The sequence below is a fragment of the Myiozetetes cayanensis genome, unplaced genomic scaffold, assembly GCF_022539395.1.
Source record: "Myiozetetes cayanensis isolate MyiCay16 unplaced genomic scaffold, myiCay2020 scf6-25, whole genome shotgun sequence".
Classification (NCBI taxonomy): domain Eukaryota; kingdom Metazoa; phylum Chordata; class Aves; order Passeriformes; family Tyrannidae; genus Myiozetetes; species Myiozetetes cayanensis.
The window spans coordinates 47,779,816-47,791,474 of record NW_026087853.1 but is presented as its reverse complement, the minus strand read 5'-3'; the positions used below and the strand labels follow the sequence as shown (position 1 = coordinate 47,791,474).

The 11,659-nt window shown below is 45.9% G+C and overlaps 1 protein-coding gene across 17 annotated transcripts in view; it reads left to right on the top strand.

Moving 5' to 3' along the window:
• Positions 1–8,109: 8,109 nt before the first annotated feature.
• Positions 8,110–11,659, top strand: part of PTPRJ (protein tyrosine phosphatase receptor type J) — a 74,084-nt gene continuing 70,534 nt past the window's right edge. For all 17 annotated transcript variants that reach the window (XM_050335818.1, XM_050335807.1, XM_050335814.1 and 14 more), the window contains exon 1: positions 8,110–8,483. In XM_050335818.1, the coding sequence (XP_050191775.1) occupies positions 8,412–8,483 (72 nt within the window). In that variant the 5' untranslated portion in view covers positions 8,110–8,411. The remainder of the gene's footprint in view (positions 8,484–11,659) is intronic.

The window sequence follows — 11,659 nt, the reverse complement described above, 5'->3', positions numbered from 1 at the left end:
AAAAAGCAAGAGGTGTTTACCTTAAAGCAGGTGTTTGTGCAGGAAAATACTGGTTATATGTAAAACAGGCCAGTTGTATTCCAGCCAGTATTTTTATTGCTCAAATAACTGCATCTCCCACTTTATTACAGTATTGCCAAATGTAGATTGCTGTGGAAATAATTCATGCTTTAGTACCACGTGTGAAATGAGCACAACTTTTAGGGGCAATCTCTGCAACAGACCAAAAGTCAAGTGACCCTATAGATACTTATTGCTCTCCTATCCATATGTGGTACGGATATCCATATTTGGTCCCCATATAGATATCCATATCTGTATTTATAGATATCTATAAATGGTCCTTTCCTGATGTAGTTGATATGCATCCTACTTGGAAGGATGCAATTTTTCATCATTTCTCCACATTATTATTTATATTGGGGGGGGGAGGATAAACAAAACACATTATAAAAGCCTAGCACTCAAACTGCACTCACCTGCCCCAATTTGTAATGTCAGAAGGGATAAGGTGGTCCATTCATTTTGTCAAAAATTTCAACACATTTAATTTTTAACCTTTTAATTTGTTCTCTCTTATGAGTATCTGTCACTTTGGGATTTCAGCAGTCATCTGAGACTCTAGAATGATAAGCCTTTGATGTGGAAATCTTGGTGCTGTTAAAATTTCAGTATTTTTGCAAGCGGTGTCACAACCATGATTTTTCTGATAAGTTTCTTAAGGCTTCAGTTCTCAAAGAGGGTAGGATGTGTTGTAGGAGATCATGGCATATGGGACTTCTGGACAGCATAAGCTATCCAGACACTCTTTTCCAACGCCCTTGACAGAGGTCCCCAGTCATACACACACCTGCTAGTTTGCATGAGACAGGTGATTTCACTCATTCACAAGAGCAGACTCAGCTCTTGTAATGTTTTGTAGTACCAATTTTAGAAATTAGCTTGGTGTTATTTCATTTGGATTATATGGCATCATTTATGGGGCATAAATAGTAATTGAAAATGATTCCACTGATATGTTGAGAAACATCTATGCATTTCTTTAGTGAGCCTGGAGACAAGAACAAAAAAATTGGCAGGTGGAGAAGGGGAAATGTTTCTGCCAGCTACGCAGGCTGCCAGCTTTTGGTATTTCCCAGAATCCTGCCAGTCACTGTTTCCTGGCTCTAAATGCCACCTCAGAACTCTCTCTCTTGTGTTGGGCAGCTGAGCTATGGCTGTGCCCTTTGGTAATACTATAGGGACTGCCTATACTGAGTATGGCTTTCCTCTGGCCCTTTCTCCAAGTCTGATGTATATTTATTGTGCAATAACCCTTTGCCACCCACGACATTACTTGTGGCTGAAGCCTAGTGACTACACAGGACCTTGCATTTGAGACAGGCTATAGGACCATGACTTCTTTCCTACTGCAACAGAGTCCATTCCTTCCTGTGTAGAAGATGACCTGTTTAAAAGGCTGGTGTCTGTTTGAATTTGAGTCACTTACAAAAATGTTCTGTTGTGTTAGAGGTAGGTCAGGTGCTGTAGAATCATAGAATATCCTGAGTTGGAAGGGACCCACAAGGATCACTGAAGTCCAGCTCCTGGCCCTGCACAGGAGAACCCCCAAAATCACACCATGTGCCTGAGAGCATTGTCCAAATGCTTCTTGAACTCTGATAGGTTTGGTGCTGTGACCACTTCCCTGGGGAGCCTGTTCAGTGCCCAGCCACCTCTGGGTGAAAAACCTTTTTGTAATATCCAACCTAAACCTCCCCTGACACAACTTCAGGTCATTCTCTTGGGTCACCAGAGAGGAGAGATCAGTGCCTGCCCCTCCACTTCCCCTTGTGAGGAAGCTGTAGACCAGTAGGAGGTCTTCCCTCAGTCTCCTCTTCTCCGGGCTGAACAAGCCACGTGACTTCAGCCACTCCTCATATGGCCTTCTGGGCCCTTCACCATCTTCATAGCCCTTCTTTGGAAGAGTAGCTTTATACCTTTCCTATATTGTAGCACCCAAAACTGCACACAGAACTTGAGGTGGGGCCACACCAGTGCAGAGCAATGCAGGACAATCACCTCCCTTGACCTGACTAGTGATGCTCTGCCTGATGCACCTCAGGACACGGCTGGCCCTCCCGGCTGCTGGGGCACTGCTGACTCAATGCTTTGGAGTGTGGCAATCTGTGGGATTTTCATGCATATTTTCCATTCAATTGTTATTTGAAAGATATCCTCCCACCCTCGTGCCTTCCCACACAAAGGAAGCTGGCCGCTGAATGAACTTCATAGATGGAAAGTGTTACCCACCTCCAAAAAGTAATTTTCAGTTACTGCACTTTGAAGTCTTTTTGAAAGTTGTGTAAAAAAAAACCAACAAAAACCAACAACAAAAAAGGTTGTTCTCAGTTTGTTTTCTTTGCTGGCCATCAGCACATAAAAACTTTCTTTCTTCTCCCCCTCAGTCAGAATAAAACCATCCCAAAACTGGCCTAACCAGAATTGAAGTTAACTTTCCTCTCATTGTAAAAAGTGTTCTTTGAATATCCTATTTTACCCTCCATTTGAAAGATGGCTCTGCCAGCAGCTCGATGCACCTTTAATTTCTTGTGAGGAACATGAGAAAAAAAAACCCAAAAACAACCTACTGTTTTAGGAGTCAAAAATAATACACAGCAATCCCTAGGCACTACCTCCTGCAGCTACAGGCTGTGGAGAGCTTGTACCAGCAGAAACCAGGTTAGAACCACACCCAACATCTGAAACCTTTCTGCATCACTTGAGATGGTAGGACCATCCCCACATGTGGTATTCAGCCACTTTCTGCTTTGTCACCAAAGCTGCTGCTGAGGTTAGTGCAGTGTTTGTGTAAATTCTTTGATTTCTGCCTGCAGATTGACACTTCAGGAAGGTCCTCAGCACTCATGAAGACATTCATCCCACTAACATTTCCAGGAGTGTAGCACCTTTCCCATGGACTGCTTGGTTCTCCAGGAGGATTTCTCATTTACTGTGCTGTATTTATTGTGTCCCTGATGAGCTCGTGCAAAGAGACTGAATTGTGTGCTGTGATCTTCTATTTGAACTAAACATAAACAAAAATGTATTTGTACCAATTTACATTCTCTTTTGCTACTACTATTGTGTCTATTTAAAAAACCCTCAACAAACCAAAACTAAAATCAAAGAATCCCTCTACTGTAAAGACCTTTAGTCAATCTTTCTATTTCAAGGTTATTTAAAAGTATTAGAACTGCATTTGTTCCTGTGACAATGGTGCACATTGTGCACATGTACAATTTCGTTTATTCTCCCCTTATTCATCTGTTGCAATGTAAAAGGGACTTGTAGTTCTGCTTTGTGAGTTGTTCCCAAAAGACTCTTGTCTGAGTTCTGTGGTACATGGAAGCCTGATGGCCCTTTTAAGGTCAGAAGTGGTGTAAAGAAGAGCCAGAGCAATGTCAACCAGAAGGAGCACTTTGGGCCCACGTAACTTCAGGGCACTGAGCAAGGATGGACAGGACAGAAGTTCATTTGGCATTCTATGTGAGTCACAGAGGTCCCATAAGGTCTGAATCTGAGGACTTCAAGGCAGCACTTCCTGGACTTCAGTCTGAAATCATAGCACAGAGTGCTTCCTCCCTTGCGAGTGTCAGCAGTAACTTATGCTGTTACATTTTACCTGTTTTGCTGAGGTAGCAAGCCAAAGGGTAGTACACTTGTTTTATATATGCTATATGCTTATACTTTGTACTGGTTTGGATGTTGCTGCTGCAAGCAGCTAAGGAATGTGCTACTTGCTCAGTCAGTGATGAATCCATCCAAGCCAGTATCCGTCTCCAGCAGTGACATTAGGAGATTCTGTTTAGGAAGTGCAAACAAACACGACTCCTCTCTGAGTACCATTCCCAGTATCCAAAAGTTATAGACTCATCTCCGCTTTCTCCTTGTTTATGGACATGTTGTCCATGAATTTGTCTACCTTCTTTTTGGAACTGCTCATATTATTTGCCTTTAAAACGTGCTGTGACTACATATTTTACAAGCTCATGTAAGAAAGTACTTTATTTTCATTCATCTTATTTCCAGGGAGCTTTCTCCTCTCTTAATTGAAAATCCTCAGCTTTTTAAGGCTCCCTTGATAAGACAGCTGCACTATCATCCACATCACTTTATCTGCCCTTCTCAGTACCTTTCCTCAGTCCATTTTGTCCTTTTGGCAATGCTGAGAGCAGCGACAAGCATTAGACAGGATGTGGGTGCACCTGGGTTTTATGCATGGGCAAAACAATGCTATCTGCATTGCCCTCAGCACCCTTCCTGACGATGCTCAACGATTTGATGTTTCTTCTGGCTGGCACTGCACATTGAGCCGATGAATGAAACTGGGAGTAACTAATGAGAATACACTATTGTGATCAAGGCTGGCTGTGGTATGCAGTTAAATATTGCCATACTTAATTTTTTCTTTTAAACCATATTCTATTTCCAGTCTCAGTGAAAGACAAATATTATCAGCCAGGGTAACTGCTCCAAATTGGACAGCTTTGGTCACTGTATTTTTACAGTCTTCCCTTTTTCTCTGCCCAGAGCATTAGTAGTATACCTTATGGTGCAAACTAGAGCACCCATAAGTAATACTGCCTGCACATTCTTCCTGCATTTGTGTGCAGGAGCCAAGGGTGACTTTTAAGCATAAGTCTCTTGTTCAAAAACTTGATTATAAGGATGTGGAAACACTTCTTTCTGATGCACCCTTTTGACGAGGTTTTATGACTCAGATGCACAAATTAACTTCCAGACCAAAGTATAGTTGAAGCTTTAGCCCAGGAGCAACACCTACCCAGTTTTATAACCCTGTTGCACATATAGCTTTAATAAAAGCCTGTAGAATAAACAAAACTCAGCTATAGAAACAATTAGACAATAGCAGTTGTAATTCAGGGAACTTCCACCAGATTAGTAACAAGCTGTGAAGAGCCTGTGGCCTGAAATGCAACCTTGAGTCTCTAATTCCTAGGAAATTGTTTGTGTTGTGATGGTTATTGCTGCTGAATGATTAACACCTGGAAGACTTAAAAAAATTTGGCTTTTAATTTCTCTTTTCCATTTTCAGCATGCAAAGTCTGATTCTGGCATGAATCACAGCTCTTTGAGATCCACCTCTTTCAGGAGGTCTGCACAGCTAGCTGTGAACCAGAGAATCTATAAAGAGCAAAGATATTGATCCAAGGAAGCAATCAGGTACACGTATGATTCTTTCTCCGTGGAGCTCTCAAAATTAGAAAAGCTTTTTTGGAACGTTCCTCCCAGAATTTTAAACAGTCTGGAGGAGACAAACATTTCATCAGAATCTGTACATAAAAAAAAGAAAAAAGTTTGATTGCTACCAGGTTTTTTTCCTTTAATGAATCAAACGGAAATTGCAATTCTGTTTTATGTTACAAAATATTTACACTTTTTAGTGCCTGATGTTTCTTGGCACTTTTTTTTTTTTCTTTTCTGTAGCCACTTTCAGCATATCTGAGTCTATTCAAATGTCAATGAATCTTCATAGCTCACCCCTTCAGAGAGTCCCTGAAAACGTACTTCTTACACACAAGAAATGTCTCTGGAAAGGAGTTAGTCCTTTCCTTGAGATCTGGTAACAGTCAGGGAGGTACCTGAAACAGTAACAAACCTCCTGTGCTTTGTGTGTGCCAGTTTAACCTACTGTGCATAAATCCTACTGACAGTAGTAGTTCTGCTTAAAATTAAAAATATGCAGCAATTTTATACCACAGTCCTAAAAATACTCTGCTTAGATAGCTCTACAAACAAATTTAATGCAGTCCTCAACTGTTTTGGATGCTCTAGAAATGAGAGTGTATCCCAGAACTTCATAGGCCTCCTGGTTCAGGTACTTGACACACAAGTAGTCATATGACATACCCTCAGCCACAAGTGTTAATGAGAAAGTAATTAATCACAGATTCCATGTAGCTTGTATGTGAAAATCCTCACCAGTTATACCGGATCCAGACAGACTCGGTGTGGTGAAAGGAGTTTAGCTTCCTGTAATAGTGATGTAGCTGCCCAGCTGCTCTCTAGAGCAAGGAATTAACACAGAAATACAATGCCCCTCGCTTCTAAATTGGGTTCTGTGGCCTCTTAAGAAGAGAAAAATGAGTGAACTTGAGAGCCCAGGGATGTCTAGAGTCTGGGGATGGCAACATCAGTTTGGAGATACTTAGAGATGTTACCAGGTCAGAATCCCACTTCTTGATCCCTCAGTGCATTTTTGAAGTTTTTTAAATTTAATGAATTTTTTTCTTTCAGGGCTGGCTGCCATTACTGCTTACATCAGTGGAGAGATTCCCACTGAATTTCAAGGGCAACTGGATTAGTTACTGGTTGTTGTACTGAAAAGGCATGCAATTAAAAAAGCTACCACATTGTTCTCCCTGGGCTGGAGCCAAGGATGACCAAGTGTGCTTGCTCAAGTGCAGCTGTGCACTGTCACCCACGAAGGCAGTCGGTTGCACTTTAGGTGCAAACCAGACAATGGAACCTGGCCTGGCCAGAAGCTGCAGTTTGGCAACTTAGACCCACTGGAGCTCTGACCAAGGCACAGGGAGCAGCTACAAGGGATTTCTTTTAGGAGTCAAAGCTGTAATTTCCAAATGATAGGGTTTGATCTGATGAAGTTATGTCAGCACTGCAGCCAGTGAGACTTCTGTCAGCTGTGTGGTTTACCAGGAGGAATCTTCAGCTAGAAAACAATTCTCAGGTGTTTGCACTGAATGGAAAGTGTAGAAAAGGTGGTTTTATTAATTCTTTTTGTATAATGTTTATTGCCTCATTTATGTACTCTCTAACATTAAAAAAATACTTTTCTGAAGTAATTAATTATTTCCTATAAACCTTATTGATATGAAGGGGCGCCCTACACTCCAGCTCTAAGTCTTAACCTCCCAAGTAAGGTATCTGTGTGCCCTTAGGGAACCATAGAACAGTTTGGTTTGGAAGGGATGTTTAAAGGTGATCTAGTCCAGCTCCCCTGCGATAAGCAGGAACATCTTCATCAAGTTGCTCAGAGCTCCATACAACCTGACCTTTAATGTTTCCAGGGACGGTATATCTACAACCACTCTGGGCAAGCTGTTCCAGTGATTTACCACGCCCATTGTAAAACTTTTCTTCCCTATATCTAGTCTGAATTGACTGACTTTTAGTTTATAAAAATTACCTCTTGTCCTATGACAACAGGCCTTACTAAAAAGTCTGTTCCCATCTTTCTTACAAGACCCTTTTAAGTACTGAAAGGCCATAATATGGTCTCCCTGGAGTCTTCTCTTTTCCAGGCTGAACAACCCCAGTGTCCTCATTCTTCTGAGTCTTCCCATGAACTCCTGTTGAAATAGTTGCTTCCTTAATGCTATGCATATGTTTTGAGGGCTCAGAAAAGACAGGAAAATTACAAACATGTGAGCTCAAAACTTTTGAGAAAATGACGACTGCCAGTGTTCCCGTAATTAAAGATATGCTCTGTAAACTGTCCCTGCCTCTCCTTTTCCCGTCTCCAAGATGAATGAAATGTGAAACAGCGCATTAAGCCTGGGAAGTTAAGGTTATAAAATTGATTGCATTCGATGATGTCATGTCCCTTTTGATGACAAGGATAAAACATGTCCAAAAGAGTGCTTCGAGAGGGAGGGGACTTTTTTGGGGGGTATTGCCCCGGGGGATGATGGATGGTGCAATAAGCGGAGCCACTCACAGCAGCAAAACCACGGTCCCTTCGGCCGGGTTCGGCTGCCCCTTATCCCGCCCGGGGCCGTGTGCGGAGCCCTCCCGCCGGCGGAGGGACGGCCGGGGCAGCCCCCGGGGCCGGGGTTAACCCCCTGTTACCGCCGACCCTCCTGCAGATCGGCCGCCCCCGGGCACCGTCCCAGGGCCAGGGTGCTCCCCGCGCCGCCGCTCCCTCCGGGGGTGCGCACCGAGGCCGGGAAACTTTCGGAGGGAGCCACTTCCTCGCCCGGCCTGCTGGGGGGTGAGATGTCAGATGCCGGGCGGGAGAGAGGGAGGGGTGAAGGCGGGGAAGCGCCGGCCGCAGACCCTCCACCCGCTCCAAGACGGCCATTTAAGCCCTGGGCGAGGAGCCGGCGGGAGGAGGCGAGCAGTGGCGGAGGAGGGAGGTGACCGGCCCCGCTCTCCGGCAGCTGCTGTCCCGCTCGCCCCCTCACCCTGCCCCACGCAGGGCTTCCCCCGCGGCTCCGTCCCCCCCGCCTTTGCTCGGGGCGGGCAGCGCTGGAGGGAGCGGCGGCGGGCGGGGCGCGGGGGAGGGCCGGGGCGCCGGGCGGTGCGGGGCGGCAGCCCGGCCATGTCTCCGGCGGAGGCGGCGTCGGGCTGAGCGGCCGTGCGCGCAGCGGGGAGCGCTCTCCGCCACCATGAGGCGGCTGCCGCTGCCCCTGCCCTGCCTCCTGCTGCTGCCGCCGCTGCTGCTGCTGCTGCCGGCCGAGGTGAGACCGCCGTGCGGGAGGCGGGGGTCTGCCGCACCTGCCCCCGCCGGGGCTGCCCCGCCGCGCTGCGGGGAGCGGGGCAGGTGTGCGGCCGGAGCTCGGGCTTTGTCCCGCGGCGGCTCCGCCGGTGCCGCCCGGGGAGGGCAGGGGAGGCTGCGGGGGAAGCGGGAGGGGGGGTCGCGGCGCTCACCTGGGGCGGGATTCCCGCGGCCTCGGCTTCCGCCGGCGCTCCCCGCCTGCCCCCCCGGGGGTGTGAGCCCCGCCCGGCCGCAGCGGCGGGGATGTGGTGGGGTGCGACCCTGCGGTACAGCCGCGTGGCTCCTGCCGGGGCGTGGGGCTGCCCCGGTTGTTTACCCCGCTAAAAGCTGCCCTAGGTAGAACAGGGACGGCTCCCGTCTTCCCCAGCGTTGTATCCTGCCCTCCTCGTGTCGCTCCTGTTAATTAGTAATAGGTTATTTGCGCATTGTCTGTGACGGTGGTGCACATCACCCGCTGGGTTACAGCCTTCAGGATCAGTGTGGAGTTTCCACAGGAAAATCCTGCCCTGTGCGGAGTAAGCAGACCTGGCGATGCAAGGCAGCGCGAGGACTTTGCCTGCACAGTTGGGTTTGAGGCCCCGCTCTGTTCCCAGGTGTGTTTCAGGATGTTCTTCCAAGAACACTTTTCAGTGATGTAACTCAGAATCATGAAAGCTTGCCAGGTGATCCACTGACAAAGTGCTTGCATAGACTTTCACCCCGTGCTTCTCTCAGCTGATAGATTCCTAGTGTTCCCGCAGGAACGCTTCATGACTGCTGCGAATGCTAATGTTTTGGGGCTTGTTGAACTTTTGCTTCCAGATGTACCTGCTTGGCCTCTCTGCCTCAACAGTTTCTGCTACAGAAGTGTGAATGTGTATTGGTACGGACCAAGGTGCTCAGTAATTTGTGGTGACGGTTTTGCCTGAGAGCTGCAGAGCAGAGCTGTACCACTGCTTTAGTTTAACTGTTTTTCCCCTGTCTTACCGTGGTGCCAGCTTGTGATTGGAGCCAGTGACTACTGTAAACCTTTGCTTCCTTCTCCTTTTGTGTCTTTCAGTTTGAGGTACCTTGCACTGTTTTGCCATTCCATCTCTGTTGTTGTACTAAGCCTGGGTTTAAAAATCTCTTCTAAATAAGAGCTAAAACTGAATTGGGTATCAAAGTACTCCAGCATTTTGGAAAAGCTCAGAGCAGGCCTGGATTATCCTTGGGTATAGCCTTGCAGGATCTGTCTACCATGACTTCTGTTACTTGTAGTTTTTCTTCTCAAGCTGAATCTTGTGACATAATGATCTACTTCTAATATTTTCTAAGCTAGGGTCTTAATTGGTGTCTAGTATGATGAAAAAAAATGGACCCTCTCCTCAATTACATGTAGTTATATTTATGTATTCATCATCTTGGGACCCAGCTGCAGTTTCTCAGGTAGGTCCTGTCATCCACAATGGTGTCAAGTTCCCATCAACAGGAGGACACAGGTCTGCAGATTCTGGTGTGGCTCATAATTTTAGGTGGGAGCTCCCCAGCTCATGGTGTCATTATTGGGAAGACAGCAGTCTCAGTTGTGACTTTAGGTGTACCTGTGAATGTGAAAGCTGATGCAAGGAAGTCTCCATTCACCAGACTTCTTAACTAGTGCTGATCAGTACCCGGTGGAGTTCTGAACGTTAGGAGCACTTGCTTGATCTACAGAGAGAGGTGGGGAGAGAGGCTCCTTAAGAGCTATTTTTTAAGAGTGATAGGATGTAAACCAAGTCCTTGCTGTTGGTGTGATTCTGCAAATCACCCACTGATTTGAAATGACTGAATTTCCCTGTGTACACTTATGGAAGGTAGGGTGGGATCACTCATGTGTGAAAAAGTCCTTTATATAGCCCATAAGCAATAAGGATGCAGAATAAAGCCTTACTTGGATGGAATCCTGGCTTTAAGCACCATAGTCTTGTTGCCTGTTCCAAGATGTGTTCACATGTCAGGATGTTCTCTAACAGGGTACACTTCTGCTCTTTGTCTTGGCTTCTTTGCATAGGCTGAGGCAGATATTGGAGTTGGCCGGTGTTGCTTGTGGTGTGGCACGTGCTCAGGTACAGGGACATGGCCTGAGGCTACCTGGTGAGGTATTCAGCTGGTGTTAGAAGACGACAGCAGCTGGCAGGACTGTCAGGCACATGGCACGGGCTGGACTTTGTGTGTTGGCAGTAAGAACTATTGCCTCTTGTCTACAGTCTCCCAGCCGGGCCCTGAGCGGAAAGGCAGCAAGTTGGATGGAAGTGGCTCTGGCTGGATCTGGCCTCTGCATTGCCTTTCAGATGACTGTGGGGTCGGTGAGGGGACAGCGATCCTTACACAGACAGCATTGTCGGCCCAAACACACGCAAGGACTGGGAAGCAGCCCGAGCTATGGAATGGCTGTGGCGTGGCGGATCTGGAGGGGTGTGACAGGCATATGATCTTTCTGTGGTGTCTTTTACTCAAGGATAAGCATCTTCCTTATTTCTGATGAATTGCAACAGAGTGGGCAAGGTTGGAGTTGTTTAAAAACAAACCTTGCTGTGTGTGTTTTTATTGAGAGTTAATATATTACTGATAATGACAACTAATGTCTAATACTAAAAGAGCAACAGACTTTTAAGCTCTGGTGTTTGTGTGCTTGTTTTGGTGCTTAGAATTATAAATACCTTTTATGTGGACCTAATAGCTTGTTCTTACAGCTTATTTCATGCACAGAACTACTGATACTGTGTGAGTTGATTATATAGGATTATGACTTAATTACTGGTCTGAATTTCCAACTGAGGAGTTTAAATGAAGAACCGTCTTATCTCAAATGTGGGCTTGCCATGTGTGCATGTTGCATGTAAGATAACTTCTGGTATATATTGGTCATTATTAATCATCCTTAATCATTCTTGTTGATTATTCTCCCGTATAGTAGTCTAAATTTTAGTTTCTGAAATTATTCTGGGTTATCTTCAGCACATGCAAGAAACACTTAGTAGTAAGTGCCATTTAAAAAAAATATTTTGCAAATACTTCATGACAGGTCTAGATACAGCCCATTTAGAGGCTTTAAAAAGAATAAAGCTTTAGAAATGTGAGGCTCCTTTGCTGCTACTGTACGTGCACTTCTGGGGTAAAACCTTTAATGTCCACTAT